Raw genomic sequence first — 22,909 nt, 5'->3', positions numbered from 1 at the left:
GCAATCCCACATACTTTTCCTCCAGTCCTGCTTAACCTTTGGAATTACCCCTAAAGGGCTTACCTTAAAAGTTCCCATCTCTGGGTGCAATTCCTCCTTCCACCAGTCTCTCCTGGACTTCCAGAACCTTCAATCCTTAGCCCTCATCCAACTTGTCCTGAATCTCTACACTACTTCATGTAACCACCACTCCCAACAGCTCCTATCTCTCTTCAAAGTCCTCCACCTCTCAAACCCTTGCTTGGAGAACACACTGAGGAACATCATCCTAGAAGCCAGCTGCAAACTTGAGTTCCATGCCACACACCACCTGAAAAAACTATCCACATTGCTAGTGCAACACCTAAGAAGTGGGGTCCCTCTCCCTATCCCTCACAAACACCAACCACAACAGAACCTTCAACAAACCCCCCTCATAGCCAACAAACCTAGCCTAGCCACCCTACTCAATCTCCCCATCCCAGCACATACCCCAAACAGACCAAATCTCAACTATAACCACAGTCAAATGCCACATATCAACAGTCCCAATTCAGTCCTAAACCTCTCATCCAGATCCCTCTCTCCTCCAGAGACATCTGTTCTATCAAAAGGCTTAACCTTTAGCCCCACACCTAAATTCAACCACACTGCCCTGGTTAAAGATCTCCTCTCATTCACCCGGAACCTCAACTGGAAATATCACTTCACTACCCAAACACAGCCCCCAAGTACTAGACCCAGTGTTGAACCCTGTCTAGAACAGTTCCGACTGCCTTCTCAAAGGGATCCTCCTCCCCTCCCCCAAAACCATCCCTTGCAGACATTTCAGGAATTCCTCACATCCAGCGTTGCCTCCCAGTCCTTCTTGAAGAACATCCCGACAACCCCCAACATCACCCCAGCTGAATCCCGTGCCATTAAGGAGCTGAAAATAGACCGCTCTATTGTCATCCTCCCGGTGGATAAAGGCTCCACAACTGTCGTACTTGACCGTGTGGAGTATGTGGCAGAAGGACTGCGTCAACTATCTGACACCTCAACCTACAAAGCTGTTACCCAGGATCCCATTCCCTCCATCCAGACTGAGCTGCAAAAAATCCTAAAAATCCAAGGTCCCTCACAAGGCCTCACAACGGCTTCCATAGACTTACTCACTCCTCCTGAGCCACGTACCCCTACCTTCTACCTATTACCCCAAAATCCACAAAGAGAACCATCCTGGCCGTCCCATTGTAGCAGGCTTCAAATCCCCAACCGAACGTATCTCAGCTCTGGTAGACCAGCACCTACAACCTATCACCCACAGACTCCCATCCTACATCAAAGACACAAACCACTTCCTAGAACACCTCAAATCCATTCCCACTCCTCTCCCACCTGAAACCTTTCTTGTCACCATTGATGCTACATCCCTTTACACAAACATCCCACATACCCATGGTCTCTCTGCCCTTGAGCACTACCTCTCCCAACGCTCACCCGAAGATCTTCCAAAAATCTCGTTCCTTATCACACTTACCAACTTCATCTTCACCCATAATTACTTCACTTTTGAAGGCCAGACCTACAAACAAATCAGGGGAACGGCCATGGGAACCAGGATGGCTCCCTCCTATGCTAACCTCTTCATGGGCCGCATGGAGGAGGCTTTCCTGAAGACCCAACAGCTGCTTCCCCTGGCCTGGTATAGGTTTATAGATGACATCTTTGTGGTCTGGACTCATGGTGAAGAAACACTCCTTAATTTCCTCCATAACCTCAACTCCTTTTCGAACCTGAATTTCACCTGGTCCTTCTCCAAAACCCAAGCCACCTTCCTGGATGTTAACCTTCATCTTGTTGAAGCTCACATCCACACCTCTGTCCATATCAAACCCACAAACAAACAACAGTACCTTCACTTTGATAGCTGCCATCCTTTCCACATCAAACGCTCCCTTCCCTACAGCCTACGTATTCGTGGCAAACGTATCTGCTCCAGTGACGAATCCCTCAACAATTACACCAATAACCTGACCAGTGCTTTCCTCTCCCGCAACTATCCTGCAGACCTTGTCCACAAACAGATTTCCCGAGCAATACATTCCTCCCCGTCCAACAACAATGTTCCTACCCCCAGACCACACAGAAGCATCCCCCTTGTCACCCAATATCATCCTGGCCTCGAAAACATCAACAAATTACTCCGCCAGGGATATGACTTTCTCAAGTCAACCCCTGAAATGAGATCATCCCTTGACAAAATTCTCCCCACACCACCCAGAGTTGCCTTTCGTCGCCCCCCTAACCTCCGTAACATCCTTATTAAACCCTACAATATTCCCAGACTACCTTCTCTACCCAGCGGTTCCTACCCCTGTAACCGACCCCGCTGCAAAACCTGCCCCATGCATCCCCCCACAACCACCTACTCCAGCCCCGCTACCGGTAAAACATACACAATTCAAGGCAGGGCTACGTGTGAAACTACACATGTCATTTATCAACTGACACGCCTGCACTGCACAGCCTTTTACATCGGCATGACAACAACTAAACTGGCTGAGCGCATGAACGGACACAGACGAACTGTCCGCCTAGGAGATGCCCAATACCCAGTAGCGGAGCATGCCCTCCAGCATAATTCTAGGGACCTAGGAACCTGCTACACCGTATGTGCCATTTGGCTTCTCCCACCCAACACCAGTCCCTCTGCACTCCAACACATCCTTTCATCCCGCCATCCCCCTGGACTGAACCTACGTTAAACAACCTCACTCCCATTCACTCTTCAGTCTTCTCCTCTTTCCCTTTCCTCTTTAGCCATTCACGCATCTTTTCATCCTACATAGTTGTGTTTATCTTTATACTATATACCTCTTTACTTCTGTATGCATCCTCTTTGGTTTGAAGCTGGCACAGTACTTACAGTAGAATATCTTTGGCTTCCCTCTGACAACCATGCCTCCATCCTTGTTACCCTCCCTGTTTACCTTTCCCTGTTGCTTCATAACCTGGGTTGTGAGTAACTGAATCCACTTTCCCTTCTTCCCTTTTTTGCCCTCTCTCCTCCCTGATGAAGGAACAAAGTTCCGAAAGCTAGGAATGTAAATTTTCAGTTCTGTTTTATGTGTATCTATCGGCTGTACTGAGCTGAGGTAAGTATTGGCCAGCCCCTCTATCTCTTTGTTAGTATTTGTTTCCCATCTTATATGAGATTTTCCATTAATCATTTTGAAATATGCAATCTGCTTGTTGCCCTTCATCCATATTTCGATTTGTATCGTTTGAGAAAAGGGCAAGCTGAATTTTGTGTGAGCGATGTTTTCTCAAACCACGCTGATTCATGGACATAAGCTTCTCAATCTCAAGAAAATTTATTATATTCGAGATTAGAACATGTTCAAGCATTCTGTGGCAAACCAGTGTTAGGGATATTACTCTGTCATTTTGCAGATCCGTTCTTTTGCCCTTCTTATACACAGTAGTCAGCTGCGCTTTTTTCCAGTCGCTTGAGACTTTGTGGTGGGTGAGGGATTCACAATAAATCCAAGTTAAGCAAGGGGCCAATGCCATTGAGTACTCCTTGAAACTGGAATTTCATCTGGACCTGTTGAATTATTTGTTTTCAACTCCTTCAGTTGTTTCTCTACACCAGGTACGCTCATTACTATGTTGTCCATATGGGAATCAATTTGATGGTCAATCACAATATGTTTCTATGATTATACTGCCTGAACGAGAAATTTAAAACTTTGGCTTTCATTTTGCTATCTTCAACTGCCATTCAGACTGGTCAACAAGCCATAGACCCACTTAGCGATTTTACATAGGACCAGAATTTTCTCGGGTTCCCTGCCAGATCTTTTGTTTAGGTATGACGGTGGTAGTAGTTGTATCCTTCACGCATAATCCCTTTCACTGATACACACATCTCAACTAACCTTTGCTTATCATCATTTGAGCATCCCCTTTTGACCGGGAGTGCAACAACCTCTGCGTGTTCAGCAGTTTCAAATCTTGTTATTAAACCATGGTAGGTCTCTCCAGTCTTAATCCACTTACTAAGCATATATTTCCCCAGACCAAGAGTTAAAATCTGCTTAAACTTTTCCCATGATTTGTTTACATCCATCTTGCTGGAACTAAGTGAGACCAGATCAGTGTCTAACTAATATCCTAGCAACTGCTTGTCTGCTCTCTTCTAGCCTTCTTAATTATTTTACATCTATCTTCAAGAGTCTGCCAGTTCAGTTCCTTCAGCATCTCGGGAATGCTCTCCCATGGGTCAAACAAACCTGCGACCATTCATTCTGCCTTCTCTGTATATGTTCAATATCCCGTTAGCCTTATTTGGTACGGGTCCCACACACTTCAGTAATATTCTAGACCCGGTCACCGAAGTATTTAGTAAGCAATCACCTTTGTAAACTGATCGCACTCCCCCAGGATTCTACCAATAAATCAAAGTCTGCCACCTGCTTGACCCACAATGGAGCCTATGTGATCATCCCATTTAACATCCCTACAAGCTGTTACACCTAGTTATTTGCATGAACTGGCTGATTCTAACTGTGACTCACTGATATTACAGTGATAGTATACTATTTTTTTTATTTTGGGAAGAGTGTAATTTTATGTTTTTGAACATTTAAGGCAAGTTGCCAATCTTTAAACCACTTTGAAATCTTATCAACACCTGACAATATTTATGCAGCTTCTCTGAGACAGTACTTCCTTATAGATAACTGCATCATCTGCAGAAAGTCTGAGGTTGTTATTAATATTGTCTGTAAGGTCAATAATGTACAACATAAACAGCAAGGGTCCCTACACACTTCCCTTGGGCACACCTGAAGTTACTTCTACATCTGACAATGACTCTCCATCCAAGGTAACATGCTATATCCTCCCCACCAAAAAGTCCGTAATCCTGTTGCAAATTTCACTTGATACCCATATGATTGAACTTTTGACAATAAGCATAGGTGTGGTACTGAGTCAAATGCTTTTCTGAAATCAAGAAGTACTGCAGCTATCTGACTGTATCAATCCAAATCTTTCAGTACGTTGTGCGAGATGTATGTATAGTGGCTTGCTCTGAAAAAGAACAAAAGTTTATAAGCCGGGTTATAATGTCCCAGTTGCTCTTCATGAGCATATATACTGCTCACTGTCTCCATCACATGATGAATTGGTATCTTTACCAACATTACAGCCGGTATTCACACTTATTAAGAGCAACAATTACACTGTGATTGAAGGTACAAGAATCATGCAGTATGAAATATGCTATGACCTTACAATCATTAGCAGTCAAGTGACTTTCCGAGTAGTGTCACCTAAGACTTTCTGCAGATGATGCAGTTATTCCAAGCTGTTGACACATCATAATGCCAACACTGACCAGAGGATTCAAAGCTAAATATAGGCACATTAACAACTTACCAATGTCTACATAAGAGCTCAATGAATGAGGCTAACTTCTGAGATGTAAGATGACAATGTGTGAGCTGTTTTCCTTATATTATCTGAAAACAGAGGCTTTTCCTCACACCAATGTTGACTGATGACAAGCCACTCAAACAAACCTTTCCTAAAATCACCTTGGTCACTAATATAAACTTCATCCCGATGTGTCCAAATGAATATATACACAACTGATTACAATAATCTCTCAGAACTCTAACTCTGAAATGGAGTGCATGTTCCACGGAAAGAGAGATAAACGACTGAAACAAAACTGAAATATTATCAAACTCCACCAATTTGTAGCTGAAATTATCTTCAAATTCTACTCTACCTCCTTCATCACTAATTTTATAAAACTATCTCTAATGTATCTCAACATCTACTGTTACATAAAATTTATTTTAAATTTGGTAATGGAAAGTTCTCGTACGAAATAACAATTCAGGAGGAGAGGGAACAACTCACCAAATAGTATACGCATCGACTCATCAAAAGGCACACACAGACAAAACAGAAAACTTTACTACTTTTTGGATGAATCTCTTTTTGAACCAGAGCACACACACTGAGATGAGGGACTGTGTTGAGTGGAGTGGGTAAGGGGAGAAAGGAGGCAGGGAGTGGGGGAGAGGATTGAGACAGGGTGGCTGATGGCTGGGAGACAGCAGGTGTACAGGTTACAAATGTGCGAGGGACAGGCAGGAGGTGCACAAAATAAGAATGCGAAATGAGTGCCAGTGAATTCGTGTACCACACAATCGGAATGGGGGGGGGGTGGGGGGGGTGGAGAATGAAGCGGAGGATGTAGAATTGAGGGGCCGGGGGGGGGGGGGGGTTTAGTGCATAATTAGACAAGTTAAATATTGTATGACAGGGGACTAGCAAAGACTGAGCCCTGGAGGATTATGAAAATGAAGGACATGTTGCAAGGACAACTTTAATGTATGTAGTTCAGAGAAGGGAATGTGGCACATTACCACATGATGTCTACATTGCAGCTATTAGCTACCCTTCCCCAACTCTTCCCTTTGGACCCTGCCACTTTCCTCCCCTTGCCCACTCCACCCAACACAATTACCCAACCCAGTCAAGGTGCACAGCTGCAGCTCTGGCACAGTGTATTCAACTGCAGAAGTGTGTGCGCTTATTTTAAACTGACAAATGATCAGGAGTTGCTGTTTATTTTAATAATTACGTAGGTATACAGGTGTTTCATATTTCTGTCCTAATGATTCCACGCCTTTCGATAACTCCTTTTTAACAATCTCTCAATACAGCAATATGAGAAATACAGTGGCTACATACCTATTTCTAGATGTAAAAATACTTACAGTTGCTATATCATTCGAAGATAAAACAGTATTGGCTGCATGAATAAAGTCATACATTAGCAGTGAATAGCCTGGTAACATCAGTGAAAAGAAACGAGGTCCGCAATATTGCACTATTGTGTTGACAACAGCCTGCAAGGAAAGAGACATGCTTAAGTATAATTTCACATATACTTACTAATTGTTAAAATAAAATATTGAAAAACCAATTAATAGTACACAACTGGAGAGGGTACCTTTTGGAATCAGGAAAATAAGAAGAGATAAAGGGTAGAGCTTCAACAGTCTGTAAACAGGTTATTAGAGACAGAATGGAAGCTCAGATCAGAAAGAAGGCAGAAGGAAATCAATTGTGTCCATCTGAAAAGGAAACATAATTGTGGTACTTGCCTTAATTTATACAAGGAAAGTGGCTTTTCACTAGCGGCTTCCATATCACATATTTTACACACACGTCTGATTTTTTGCTGTTTTACACCATCTGACACCACAGAGGATGTTGAATGTATCTGAATACCAATTCAGCCAAGCGGTATGCTCTTTGCTCTGTGCACACATTGACAAATGTATCACCAAATTCTCACAACCCAGTTGACACACTGAGCACTACAAATAATAGACAAATTGCATGTCATAATTTTAAAGCATTCCAAGACGACAAAATGCGGGAATGAAATATCAACAGATAATTTTAGGACTTTTTTTTTTGTCACCCCTTCTCATCCCCATCTCTATGAGTAGAACACTAACTTACACCCACAGTACTTCAATCTGCCTCCTCACACATGCCCACTACCATTGTCCATCCTCAGCATGCCCACTGCCCCTCTCATCTCCCACCTGTCTCCTAAACCTTTCCCTTCCTCTCCTCACTTTTATGTACATCTCCTCCTCCTCCTCCCTCCCCTCTCTCTGTCCATCTCCTATGTCACTCCATTTCAATACATCCCCATCCCTAAGGAAGGCAGGAGATTCTTATCCCCATAGTGATCCTTTTCCAACAACAAGTGGTATGTGAACTAAGTTTGGTTGAAATTGGCCCAGTGGTTTACAAGGAAATACATTCATACATCCACTTATTATATAAATACATAGATTACAGAAACTCAATGTCTGGACATTCAGACAAGGATTCGGACCATACTTCTCTCAAATGTAAATAGACTGCCTTAATGACTGCATTGCCTCATTTCTTTTTCAGGATACTAATAATGTTAATTGTAATACTTCTTATTCATTACTCACTATATCAGTTTCAAGTAGGGGAAAAAAATTGAAGTTTTTTAATGGTAATATTGTAATGAGACAAAGATTAACACCGCAAATAACTCTGTGAGTAGTTAACCATGAAATAACCTAATTTCAGCCACATAATGTTCACAAATGAACCTTCAGTGATTTATGAACACATTTGAAAACTCACTTTTAAGTGAAAATTAATTCAGAGCTTGAAATATGTGATTATAAGGATTAAAACATTACGGTTAAAGATTTAAATCTCATTATTAAATTAAGCACACTGAAGATCGGGACATCAACTTTAACATAGCCACTTTTAAGCTCAGCAATAATATATTCCAGCTTTCTTAATAAGTGAGCAAGGGGTACCTAAAAATATGTCTAAAATTAAAATCTTGAAAGTAAAGACATGAAGCAATAAACTAGGATGGAAACCAAACAGTTAGGGCAAAGTTATACTACACATTGCTTTACACAAAACACCTTTTTCTATTCTTGGTTTGTTTTCTTCAATCATGGTTACTCTTTCTTTCATTTTTTTTTGACCATATAGTTTGAATAATGATGGTAAAATTTCTTTCTTGACTATAAGCTACAAAATCAGTTATTACTTTTCCCCCCTCACTTTTTAATATGCGACATATCTATCACCAACAAACACAAGCTAATCATGTCACACAACCCACAAAAAACTGTAATGCTCCTTTTTTTCAATACACGCCAGCTAAAAGCCACATTTAAGTAGACAAATTAACTTTTTGCTTTCTCTAATGCTCCATGTATTCAATTTTCTTCTTTCCCCTCTTCTGTTGTCCATTTTCTTCTCTGCCTTGATGGAAACATTTTGTCTTAGACAGTTCCCACTTATTATTTTTCTTTTGTATTTGGTTTTGTCTTCTATTTCTTGTCTCTTTAAGCAAATTTATTATACATTTTCATGCACTCTCATAGGCCACATTGTAGGGAAGCAGCATACTCATGCCTTATAAAATTCAGATCAGTCTTTCCATTGTGTGCCAGCCAGTCCGCTGTAACTAGCTCTGACATCATAAATGTTGCGCAATACTTTAAAAATCAAGTAAATAACCTGAAACGTTCTAGCATGTCAGGAGTAATACAAAATCAATATGTGTTGGATATCAGTTCAATAACTTTAACCATTTTCGAAATTTGGATGTTTTTCTGTAAAAATCATTGGCGCAACAGAAAAGAGCTAGAAACTTAAAAATTTATATTTAGATTCCTTTTGCATAATAATTTGGTAGAAACAGTATTCTGGATCTCACAAATTAAAATTTTAGTTGAAATTCAGGATTTTCTGGTTTTTGTCTTAGAAATTAAGGAAGCAAGATAGATTAAGTAGGCGAATAAATAAAGCTAGGATGTTTAAATTTAAGTAGAAGGGAGATCCGCTATAATCATAAAAATGTGAGAAGTTTCAACAGAATAACTATAAAACTATAGCAATAGCGTATCTCCAAAGGGCAAGTTCAGAGCTCGTCTACTGCGTGTAGTGTAATTAAATTAATTCTCTCGCCCAAAATATTTGACTTAGCCACGTCAGACTGTTATTATGATTACTTACTTGTGTGCTGACTGCACAATTAAATTGAAAGCTTCATCGGCCATCAGCAAAGGAAGCAATGATTTATTCGATAATTTAAAGTGGTGCATTACTAGCCCATCAGCTAGTCGAAAGAGCAGATTTGATCAGGCGTTCCCTTAGCCGTCCGCACCGCGGCTTTATATGTAAGAACGCTGCACGAGAAGAAAAAGGCCCCAGTTCTCTCCAGACGCTGACTAGCGCACCACCTGTGCCAGGAGTCGTGTCACGTCGGTATCGTTGATATAAACAGCCTCGGATGCAGTAATAAGTTACTCGGGATACGCGTAACCATGAAATCGTTTTCGAGTGAAGTGTTCATTTTGGGATGACGTTAATGATCTATCTTTAGTTTGCGTATGTCGTATTTTCACATGCCGCCGCAGGACAGACATTCTACCATTATTAGCGTGGCGTTTGATGAACATTATCATCAAATTATGGTGAGCATTCACTTAAACATTTAATTTGAACAGTTATAGTTGCATCAGCGTATTAGACTCTGAACTGCTCTGGTAGTTGGATTGTGTGGATTCTTTTTGGTCTGTGACTTTCAGAATATAGTGAACATTTTAGAGAGAATGGTTTTTGATTATGAATCCCAGACGATCTCCTAATTCCTCAGAGCTATAAGCTGTAGCTATAAATGTATTTCTCAGATGGAGTGGGCACTAGGAATTCTAATTACAGGCTTCACATTTTGCTAATCACTTTCTGGTTGCCAATATTGTAGTTAGAGAGCCAGTGTTGAGAACGGCAAACAACAGCATTATATAAATAATAGGAACATTAACAATTATTCCACCTGCTGACCCACAACAAGTGTTTACCATTTAATTTCTTCAAAATGTTTTACAATATTTCTAATTTCAACTATAATTTTTTCACACTTTTGTATTCTTCTGTGTCATTCCAAAATTTATGTTTTTCTTCCCCTTGTTCTATTTTTAAAATATTGTTCACGTCTTTTCGCACAAACAGGGAATATTTAAGTATACAAAGAAGCTCAGCATGTATGTGCACAGGTTTGTTCATTTCACAGTAGGGTGTCACAGAAATTCTGGAGAACCTGAATATGCAGATACTTGAAGATACTTGCCAATTATCCTGTGAAAGCCTAGTTACAAAGTCTTAGGAAACAGTATTAAGTGAAGAATCTAGGAAAAAACTACAGCTCACAGTTTAACACCCACAGCAGAGACCAGATGCATGAGGGCCTTTAAACAGTATGTGATGGTCTACTGTTTGTACATTAGGAGTTTAAAATAGTGATGTATTGTGCTTGTGTGGATTCTGTAATGTATGTTAACCAGTAGACCAAGATCTGCTTTGGACTGCTCAAGCGCAACTGATCTCCATCAATACCCTCACTTCTGCACACAGTTACAAAGGGTATATTGCACACAGTACGTGCAACATGAGCAGGAGCTAATAAAATTGCCAGGGTTGCCACTAGGTTCCTAACCCATAATAGACAAGGCTAAGTCAGGATAAGCTTGCTTTTTACTACCAGGGAAATTTGTGTGTTGTTCTGATATTTCTATGCTTTGTATTGAGAATTTTTATCCGTTTTTGTGTTAGATCTACACTGTCTGACAGACTTGCTACATCATCGGGAAATACTAAACAGTCAATTTTGAGATTATCCCTTTTCCGCCCAATTGCTGCTGGCATTTTCTGATCCTTCTTTTCAAACACACAAATTAAGAAGGTTTGGTGATAACCTAACACTTAGTTTAACTCTGTCATAATCACAAATAGATCTCATACAACTTTTTTTATTTTTCAATGTAGTCTCATTGCAGATTAGTGCACTTGGTCCAATGATGTTCCAGTGCCTTGATCCAATCTCGAAAATGAGGTTCCTCCAGGCCTGCAAAATAGTTGTCAACTCCGGCTATCACTTCTCCGTTTGAAGTGAATCTTTGTCCACAAAGAAAAAAATTTCAGTTTTGGGAAGAGACGGAAGTTTGACATAGCCATATCAGGTGAATAAGGCCACTGTGGCAACAATTCATACCTTACTTCATGTATTTTTGCCATGGAAACAGCACATGTGTGCTGGCAAGCGTTGTCTTGATGGAAGATGGCTTTCTTCCTTGCTAAACCTGGCCTTTTATTGTGTATATTTTGTTGCAGTTTGTCCAGCAGGTTAGCATAGTATTCTCCAGTAATTGTTTGCCCAGTGGGTAGATAATCTACAAACAGAATCCCCTTTGCATCCCAGAACACTGATGCCATGATCTTACCCACTGAAGGAATTGTCTTTGCTTTCTTTGGTGGTGGAGAATCAGCATGTTTCCACTGATTTGACTGTTGTTTTGTCTCTGGGATATAGTAGTGCACCCAAGTTTCTTCTGTGGTTACAAACTGGTGCAAAAAGCCTTGTTTGTTTCTCCTAAAATGCACCAAACATTGTTCCAATATGTCCATTCTCATGCGTTTTTGTCCAGCTTCAAGATTCGCGGCACCAATTTTGCAGATAATTTTTTTCATTTCCAATTCTTCAGTTAAAATGTGATATACCCTTCCAGATGACATCTGGCAAGTGTGAGCAATTTCACGCACTTTCAAATAGTGATCCTCCATGAACATTTTGTGCACTTTTCCATCATCTAAGCTCTCCTGACCAAATTTAAGTTCATTTGTCCACTTGGCAACAGTTGAATATGAAGGAGCAGAGTCCTTCAGTGTGTTCTGGAAATCAGCATGAATGCTCTTTGCTTTTATACCTTTCTTTACGAAGAATTTAATCACTGCTTGAATCGCGATTTTTTCCATCTTTGCAAATCACTGTGCAAGAACAACAACAGAACCACATGACCACCATAAATCTCTTCCAAGAGCACTGATGTGACACGTGTTTACAAGCAACAGTCCAAAGAATATCATGTGAACAACTCTTGTTGTGCTAGCACTGATCTCTTGTAGTGACCCTGAGAACTTTTCAAGCCACCCCTGTATTTTATTTTAGATCTGTACTGAATACTTTTCTTGCAAGAGCTCCTGTATTTACTTATCTATGCCAATATATACCAGAATCCCAAACCGAGTCAGTCTGTCTATTAAGTTCTAAACTTTTTAAAACATACAACTGTGCAGAAGTAGTCTTTAATTCGTGCATCACATATTAACTTCAGATTACTGATTTATGGCCCACAGTACCTACCCCCCTCTGATATTCTTCAAATTCTGCATCAAGCTCCTGTTCTTATGGGAAGTGAAAAATTTTTATCTTACATGAATTAAGAAAATGATTACAGTTGATGACTATTTTGTTAACTTTTTGTGTAGCAGATAGTTTAGTCTTATTTTTCAGTCATTTCATAAGTTCCCTTCATCTCAGATTTTTTCATGAGTTTACCAAGTGTCAGACATGTTTGTCTTTTAAAAATTTTTAAAATTCCTGATATTATATTAGCTTCTCCTAAGGTCTTAAAATTCACCATGGAATGCAGAATTCTTCCTCATTTAAAGACTGGATTGTTTCTCAGATTACTTAAAGTTCTATAAAGTATAATCTTTCTCTTCGTGACTCACAATTGAGTAATATATCAAAACATTTGGCTAAAATTTTGTAGTTATATGCACTGTTCGTTCCCAAGTTGTTTTCATCATTCCTAAAAAGCACAGACCTATAGCTGCAGTTTCTTTCATTTCCTCTTGAATAACTGACAGAAGTTTCTACTCCTGCCTTGCTTTAAGTTCTTAGCAATCAAATCAAATGGAACTGTGTGACCGGTATGGTAGCAGGTTCGAATCCTGTCTCGGTCATAGATGTGAGAGATGTCCTCTCTCTCTCTCTCTCTCTCTCTCTCTCTCTCTCTCTCTCTCTCTCTCGCACGCGCACACACACACACACACACACACACACACACACACACACACACACACACGGCATTACCGAATTACCGATAGTTTTGTTTCCTTTTTATGCTGAAACAGTCCAAATTTTTCTTGCTTTTTTAGAACTAGTACTTAGCAGAAGAATGTTAAACACTTTAAAAGAGATCATAATGTAAATGGATAGATAAAAAGTCTACTCACCAAGCGGCAGCAGGGGAACACACACACAAAAGGATTACAAGCTTTTGGAGCCAGTAGCTCCTCCTCCTGGCAGAAGAGTTGAATGAGAAGGAGAGGGGTGAAGGAAAAGGACTGGAGAGGTTTAGGGAAAGGGGAACAGTTTAGGAAGTCATCCAGAACCCCGGGTCAGGGGAGACTTACTGGACGGGATGAGAAGGAAAGACTGATTGTTGAGACCCTGAGAGCTTAAAGGTGGAAGACAGGGTAATATGCAAGACAGAGATTACTACAAAACCAACCTGTATGACTTGAAAAGTGAAAAGCTAAGTGCATTGTATACAGCAGCGGTAGGGGAGGGGGGTGGGAGCGAAAAATAGACCAGACAGAAAATTAAAGATGTAAACCCACCTGTGAAGTTCTGAGAAACTGAGATAATGCGTGTGGTGAAACAAGCACCGAGTTCATGACTGTCATGTTGTACAGCATGCTCTGCAATAGGATGTTGTTGAGTTGCCTGTATACACCCTCCACCTGTGCCCATTCACCCTGACTGATAACTGTGTGGTAGTCATGCCGATATAAATGACCGAACAGTGTTTACATAACAGCTGGTATATGAGGTGTCATTTCACAGGTGAATTTCCCTTTGATAGTATATGTTTTGCCTGTTACAGGGCTGGAATAGGTGGTGGTAGGAGGGTGCATAGGGCAAGTCTTGCAGTGAGGACAGTCGCAGGGGTAGGAGCTACAGGGTAGGGAGATGGATGCATAAAGATCTTAGGGTCTGACAAGGATACTGGGGAGATTGGGAGGGTGATGAAAAGCTACTGTAGGTGTAGTGGCCAAAATCTCAGACAGAAAGGATCTCATCAGGGCATGGCTTTAGGAAATCATGGCTTTGTCGAAGTAGGTGATTGATACATTCAAGACCAAGATAATACACGGTGACAAGTGGTGTGCTCCAATGTTTTTTGGAGAGATCCGCAGTACTAGGATTCGATGTGATGACCCAGGAAAGCTGCTTTTGAACTAGGTTGTTGGGATAATTACATCCAGTGCAGGCTAAAGTGAGAGAGGTGGTGTATTGTTGTAAAGAGTCTGCATCCGAACAAATATGTTTGCATCGAATGGCAAGTCTATATGGAAGGGAACGTTTGACATGTAAAGGATGGCAACTGTCAAAATGTAAGTAATATTGTTTGTTAGTAGGTTTTATGTAGACGAAAGTGTGCAGCTGGCCTTCAACAAGGATGAAGTTGACATCAAGGAGAGTGGCATGGGATTTGGAATGGGACCATATGAAATTTAATTGGGAGGAAGTATTTAGATATTCCAGGAATTTTAACAGGTCAGCCTCATCATGAGTCCACACAGCAAAGATGCCATCAATATATCTGAACCAACCCAGGGGCTGAAGGCTTACGGATCCCAGGAATGCCCCCTCCAAGCAACGCATGAAAAGGTTGGTATAGGAAGGAGCCCTCCCGGTTTCCGTGGTCGTACCAGCGATCTGTTTATATGTCTGCCCCTCAAAGGTGAAGTAATTGTTGGTAAGTGTAAGTCGATTAATGTGAGCAAGGAGGATGTCATATGCTTAGAATCATGTGGGCATCAACTGAGGAAACATTCAGCAGCAGAGAGACCATGTACGTAGGGAATGTTGGTTTAGAGGGAGATGGCATCAATGGACACAAGCAAGGTGTGTGGTGGGAGTGGAACGGGTGTGGATTTCAGACAATCTGGGAAATGTTAATATCTTTAATATAGGAGGGAAGTCTTTGTACTATGGGTTGCAAGTGTTGATCAACTAAGGCAGATATACGTTTGGTGGGTACTTTGAAGCCAGCAACTACAGGATGCCCAGGATAATTGGGTTTGTGGATCTTAGGAAGAAGGTAAAAGGTAGGGGTGTGTGTTCTCAACCTCTTGTCCAAAGCACTCCCCCCCCCCCCTTTTCACCGTATTATTTGTATTATCTCATTAAATGAAACAACAAGTTTACTGTTACCAGTCCATGGCGCGTTTCGAAGGTTTAAACCCACATCATGATTTTACTGCTGTTGCCAATATGATCATTGTAATTCAAGCCTGTAACATTTTACCTAATTGTTATTAGCAAGTATGAAGTTTAAGCCATTTTAACATTTCACCTGATTGCATAAATGAGTACGAATGTTTAGATGTTTTAACCTTTCAAAATTGGATTTATATACCACCTGAACGATTATTCTGTAATAATGTTGTTACGATGTATTTTCTTTGCACTTTGCGATTATGTCTTCTCTTCTGCTGTATGAACCTTGCACCCAGCTGATTCCAGACGCCATATTTGTTTACAAATGTGGCAGTATACATGTGAAGTGTTACGACAGAAAAAGGAACCTGTGACCACTGGAGGTACTCTAGTTTACTTATTAAAGTTTACCATTAGATATCAGTTTAATTTTTTGTCAAAAGTTATCCAAAACCATATTCTGAAATAGTGTCTTGTTTCTCCACTAGGCAGTGCCACAAGTTCCTCGAAAGCCGTAACACAACATACACACATATGTAATATTAACTAATGTAAATCCACCCGATGATGGAGGTTTAAACCTTCGAAACGCGTCATGGAAAAAATAAAACGGTGACTGGTAACAGTAAACTTGTTGTTTCATTTAATGTCAGTAACAGTCACAGTAAAAGCCTAACCTAAAAATGTTCGCATTTAAAGTGTATTATCTCACTTTGGTGAAGGGCCTACTTTCATTTATGTGTAATGTCAACTGGAAATATCAATTTGGAACTCAATCCCAGATCTTTTCGAACAGCAAACTTGACATTGAATCCTGCCTTGAACAGTTCCGACCACAATCCTAAGTTGGTCCACCACCACTACCTTAGAATCATCTCTTACAAGCCTTCAAAGAATTCCTCACGGGCAGCATTGCTTCATAACTTTTTGTCAGGTTCCTACAACATGACCATAACCTGTCTCCTGCAGAACTCCATGCTCTATGTTCCCATAAACCTGGTGACTCCATCATTATCCTCCCAGCAGACAAAGGATCTACCACTGTGAAACATGACTGACAGGAGTATGTTAATGAAGGACTACATCAGATATCTGACACCTTTACGTACAGCATCTACCATCAAGATCCCATCCCTGTGACGCAAACTGTCCTGCAGTCCCTTCTAAAAACCTCACACCCCTAACAAGGACTTACACCTCTTCCTAAGATCTACAAATCCAATCATCCTGGCCATCCTGTAATTGCTAGCTTCAAAGCACCCCCGAATGTATATCTGACTTAGCTGATCAACATAGTACATAGACTTCCCTCCTACATTAAAGATACTAACCATTTCTTAGATCATCTGAAATCCGTACTCATCCAACTCCCACCACACACCTTGCTTGTCACCATTCCCTCTATACCAACATCCCTCACATTCATGGTCTCTCTGCTGCTGAACATATCCTTGGTCAACACCCACCTGATTCCAAGCCTATGACATCCTTCTTGCTCATCTTAATCAACTTTACACAATTACTTCACCTTTGAGGGGCAGACATACAAACAAATCAGGGGTGCAGCCATGGGAACCAAGATGTGTGCTCCCTATACCAACCTTTTCATGGGTCGCTTGGAGGGGCTTTCCTGGGATCCATAAGCCTTCAGCCTCTGGTTTGGTTCAGATACATTGATGACATCTTTTCTGTATGGACTCATGGTGAGGCCGACCTGTCAAAATTCCTGGAATCACTAAATACCTCATCACATTTAAATATCTACATCTACATACATACTCCGCAATCCACCATACGGTGCGTGGCAGAGGGTACCTCGTACCACAACTAGCATCTTCTCTCCCTGTTCCACTCCCAAACAGAACGAGGGAAAAATGACTGCTTATATGCCTCCGTACGAGCCCTAATCTCTCTTATCTTATCTTTGTGGTCTTTCCGTGAAATATAAATTGGTGGCAGTAAAATTGTACTGCAGTCAGCCTCACATGCTGGTTCTCTAAATTTCCTCAGTAGCGATTCACGAAAAGAATGCCTCCTTTCCTCCAGAGACTCCCACCCAAGTTCATGAAGCATATCCGCAACACTCGCGTGATGATCAAACCTATCAGTAACAAATCTAGCAGCCCATCTCTGAATTACTTCTATGTCCGCCCTCAATCCGACCTGATAGGGATCCCAAACGCTCGAGCAGTACTCAAGAATAGGTCTTATTAGTGTTTTATAATTAATCGACGTGACTGTGTGAAGCGCTACACTACCAATGAAGTATTCAAACATTACAGGATTCTTTTTCCTATTCATCTGCATTAATTTACATTTATCTATATTTAAATTTAACTGCCATTCTTGACACCAATCACAAATCCTGTCCAAGTCATCTTGTATCCTCCTACAGTCACTCAACGACAACACCTTCCCGTACACCACAGCATCATCAGCAAACAGCCACACATTGCTATCCACCCTATCCAAAAGATCATTTATGTAAATAGAAAACAACAGCGGACCTACCACACTTCCATGGGGCACTCCAGATGATACCCTCGCCTCCGATGAACACTCACCATCGAGGACAATGTACTGGGTTCTATTACTTAAGAAGTCTTCGAGCCACTCACATATTTGGGAATCAATCCCATATGCTCGTACCTCAGTTAGGAGTCTAAAGTGGGGCACCAAGTCAAACACTTTCCGGAAGTCAAGGAATATGGCATCCGTCTGATACCCTTCATCCATGGTTCGCAAGATATCATGTGAAAAAAGGGCGAGTTGCATTTCGCAGGAGCGATGCTTTCTAAAGCCGTGCTGATGCATGGATAGCAAGTTCTCTGTCTCAAGGAAATTCATTATATTCGAACTGAGAATATGTTCGAAAATCCTGCAACAAACCAATGTTAAGGATATTGGTCAGTAATTTTGACGATCCGTCCTTCTACCCTTCATACATACAGGCGTCACCTGCGCTTTTTTCCAGTCGCCCGGGACTTTACGTTGGGCAAGAGATTTGTGATAAATGCAAGCTAAGTAAGGAGCCAATGCAGTAGAGTACTCTCTGTAAAACCGAATTGGAATCCCATCAGGACCTGGTGATTTATTTATTTTCAAATCATTCAGCTGCTTCACAACCCCAGGGATGTCTATCATATGTCCTCTACACAGGAATCTGTACGAGACTCAAATGGCGGTATGTTTGTATGATCCTCCTGCATGAAAGATTTCTCAAACGCTAAATTTAAAATTTCAGCTTTCGTTTTGCTGTCTTCCGCAGGCAGGCCAGACTGATCAGTGAGTGACTGGATGGGAGACTTCGACCCGCTTACCGATTTTACGTAAGACCAGAATTTCCTTGGGTTTTCAGCAAGACCTTTTGCTAAGGTGTGACAGTGGTAGTGGTTGTATGCTTCGCGCATCGCTCTTTTTACAGCAGCACGAATCTCTAACTAACTTTTGCCTGTCCTCACATTCCCCCGATATTTCTTGTACCGCAAGTCCAACTGTCTTAGCTTCCTGAGCATTCTCCGAATTGCGCTGTTAAACCACAGTGGGTCTTTTCCGTCTGTAACCCACTTTTTCGGCACATACTTCTCCAATACGTGATTTGTGTTTAAAATTTGCCCATAATTCTTCCACGTCCATCGTACCGGAAGTAAAGGAAATCGATTCATTTACTAAGTGGGATGCTAACAACTGCTTATCTGCTCTTTCTAGTAAGAAAGTCCTATTCTGAAGCCCACGCCACTTTCCTTGATGTAGATCTCATCCTCACCAAAGGCCAGCTACACACTTTCATACACATAGAACCTGCTAACAAACAACAGTACTTACAAAACTTCCTGGCAGGTTAAAACTGTGTGCCGGACCGAGACTCAAACTCGGAACCTTTGCCTTTCGCGGGCAAGTGTTCTACCAACTGAGCTACCGAAGCACGACTCCCGCCCCATCCCCAGAGCTTCAATTCCGCCAGTACCTCATCTGCTACCTTCCAAACTTCACAGAAGTTCTCCTGCATTCTAGAAACAGTACTTACATTTTGACAGTTGCCACCCTTTCCATGTCAAACGCTCCCTCCCATATAACCTTGGTATTGAAGGCAAACATATTTTTTCAGATGCAGACTCTTTACAACAATACACCACCTCTCTCACTTTAGCCTTCACTGGCATAATTATCCCAACAGCCTAGTTCAAAAGCAGACTTCTCGGGTCATCACATCGAATCCTGGTACTGCGGATCTCTCCAAAAAACAACTTTGGAGGACACCACTTGTCGCCCAATATTATCCTGGTCTTGAATGTATCAGGGCATGATTTCCTAAAACCATGCCCTGATGAGATCCATTCTGTTTGGGATTTGGCCCACCACACCTACAGTAGATTTTCGTCGCCCTCAGTGTTTCAAATCTCATCTAGTGCAGTCCCCAACAATCAATCTTCCCTTTTCATCCTGTTCGGTAAGTCTCCCCTGACCCGAGGTTCTGGGTGACTCTTCGTAACTGTACCCCTTTCCCTAAACCTTTCCAGTCCTTTTCCTTCACCCCTCTTGTAACGAAGCAAGGTTGCCCACTGCTATCCTGTTTTGGTTTTACACTCCTTCAGTAACATAGTTAAGCAATAAATTTTTTTTTTTTTTTTTCTTCTTCATTTTCACTACTCCGATTCCGACTACAGATTCTGTGGCCTTCAGCCTCATAGCGCAGAATTCAGAAATAGTTTTAAAAAAAATTCCCCTAGTAAAATCTATTATTTCAGTACATTCTAATGTCTATTCTGAAAGTAATAAGCTACTTAGTTTTATTGGAAATACATCCTATTAAAAGTTATGAACAATGATGTATATTGTGCAATACATATTAAGTAAAATTCGAGTGAGCTAATAGATTAAATTCAGCTATTAGACTGCAACCAAAAGAAAGCAAAGTGTTTAAATTAACCTAAAGTCTATTAGTTAAATAGATATTATGACTTGAAATCTGTAGCCTGTATGACTTTCAGTGCCAATTGTGACCAAACTACTAAATAATTTAGAGATCTGTTTTGATACTTTTGCTACCTTTAGTTTTCTATGTAAAATTACTCCAGTTTCAACTTTGTACGTGCATTAATTAAGAATTGAGTAAATTTGAATAAGTAAAAATTATTGTTCAAAAGGGCTGCCATGGTTATAAGTCGGGAATTCCCACTGCAGATGCATAAGTTAGTTCTGCGTATTTAAATTGATACAGCTCACTCATGTTATTTAAATAATAAAACCCAATAGTTAACTTCAAAACCAATTAGAAAGGATCATTTTAACCCTGGGAAATTATAAACTATAATATATTAACAGAAATAGTCAAATATTCAAGCACTTGTCTATATAAGGTCCGAGCTGGTACAGTTCTCGGTCAGATTCTCATGGAGCGAAAATGCGGCAAGTTGGTGCCAGAATGTGATGTGACAATACTTGAAACAGAATCTTAACTTTTCCAGTCGGTAACAAAAAAGTGTAATTGTATTCGGCTTTGACAATGTAACGCATATTGTGAACATTGTTGAAGACTGGAAGTTTTTGACCTACCTAATGTGATGATTATTAAGTGTAAGAGGCCTGGTCACATGAATATTGTGTGTGTGAGTGATAACAAATAAATCGCACTGTGGTTGTCATAAGTGTTCAACAATGAATACGGTCTTGACTTTTGATTTTGGAAAACATAATCTAGGATCGTGGCTTCCTAATTGTAGTGTGATTTAGGTAAGATGGACACAGCTACTGAGAAGACAATATTGAATGAGCAAAGCAAGGTAGGTCAGGAACACTGCGCACTATCTACTGGGTGAGGAAATGTTTCAATACATCCGGTTGTGACGTCAACTTTAAGTGACACTAATATAAGGATTCAGCCCGGCACGTTACACTCCTCCTTCCCCTTCAACTCTTCTGCTAGAAGAAGGAGCTACTGGCTCCGAAAGCTTGTAAACATTAAATCCTTTTGTGTGTGTGTGTTCCCCTGCTGCCACTTGGTGAGTAGACTTTTTATCTATACATTTATATTATGATCTCATTTAAAGTGTTTAACATTCTTCTGCAAAGTACTGGTTCTAGAAAAAGAAGAAAATCAGTAATGCCGTATATATATGTGTGTGTGGGGGGGGGGGGGGGGGGGAGGTGCATGCACACACGTGTGAGATGGGGAAGGGGGAGGGGGGGGAGGGAGATCAATTAGATTTGATTGCTCAGAGCTTAAAGCAAATCGGTAGTAGAAACTTCTGTCAATTATTTAAGAGGAAAATTAAGAAATTGCACCTACAGGTCTCTGTTTTTTTAGGAATGATGAAGATAACTTATGAATGAACAGCGCATATAACTACAAAACTGCCTCCGAAAGCTTGTTCACATTAAATCCTGTGTGTTTCCCTGCCACCACTTGGTGAGTTGATTTTTTATCTATCCATTTACATTAAATTGTCAGTAATTGATTATTTTCACTGTTTTAAAAGGTAGCAATATTACAATAGTAAAAATAATTTTCTGTATATGTTTAACATGAAAACCACTCTTAGGCAAAGATTACATTTATTCAGCTGGACATTTGTAGAAAACTCATTTTAGGCTACTGATTTGACTAGACATAAAACTAACCTGTTCAGTGCCAATAAGTCCATGGTGTAACACCTTATAGAAGTGAGTAACATGATCATGAGGAACTGGAATGTCTTGGTGAGTCATTGTCATCTGGCATAACAACCTCAAGGCACTCAACTTTCCGCGCGCATAGTTTGCTGGTAATGACAGGGCCTGCATTAAAAAACAGTTGTTATTTGTGTTAACAACAGCATAAGTAACTAACAAGGGAACCTCCCCATCGCATCCCCCTCAGATTTAGTTATAAGTGGGCACAGTGGATAGGCCTTGAAAAACTGAACACAGATCAATCGAGAAAACAGGAAGAAGTTGTGTGGAACTATGAAAAAATAAGCAAAATATAGAAACTGAGTAGTCCATGCACAAGATAGGTAACATCAAGGATGATGTAACCTGAGGAGCACCGTGGTCTCGTGGTTAGAGTGAGCACCTGTGGAACGAGAGGTCCTTGGTTCAACTCTACCCTCGAGTGAAAAATTTAATTTTTTGTTTTCAGACAATTATCAAAGTTCAGGCACTCACACATCAATTTCGCTCTCCAAAATTCCAGGACATGTTCAGATTTGCTTGGACATATACAGGATTTGACGGTCTACACAAGGAAAAATTTGAAAACGTTAAAAACATATGTTTTGACAG

At 40.7% G+C, this 22,909-nt stretch overlaps 1 protein-coding gene across 1 annotated transcript in view; it reads right to left on the bottom strand.

Annotated features, from left to right (window-relative positions):
* The window catches only part of LOC124785478 (probable Rho GTPase-activating protein CG5521), a 261,077-nt gene that overhangs the window by 133,028 nt on the left and 105,140 nt on the right, over positions 1–22,909 (bottom strand). Inside the window, exons 22-23 of the mRNA XM_047254185.1 lie at positions 22,268–22,423; positions 6,765–6,896 (exon numbers count right to left, since the gene is read on the bottom strand). Of these exons, the coding sequence (XP_047110141.1) occupies positions 6,765–6,896; positions 22,268–22,423 (288 nt within the window). The remainder of the gene's footprint in view (positions 1–6,764; positions 6,897–22,267; positions 22,424–22,909) is intronic.

This window comes from Schistocerca piceifrons, chromosome 1 (assembly GCF_021461385.2).
Source record: "Schistocerca piceifrons isolate TAMUIC-IGC-003096 chromosome 1, iqSchPice1.1, whole genome shotgun sequence".
In the NCBI taxonomy this organism is placed as follows: Eukaryota; Metazoa; Arthropoda; class Insecta; order Orthoptera; family Acrididae; genus Schistocerca; species Schistocerca piceifrons.
The sequence above is the reverse complement of the archived record's forward strand: the minus strand, read 5'-3'. Positions and strand labels throughout refer to the sequence as shown.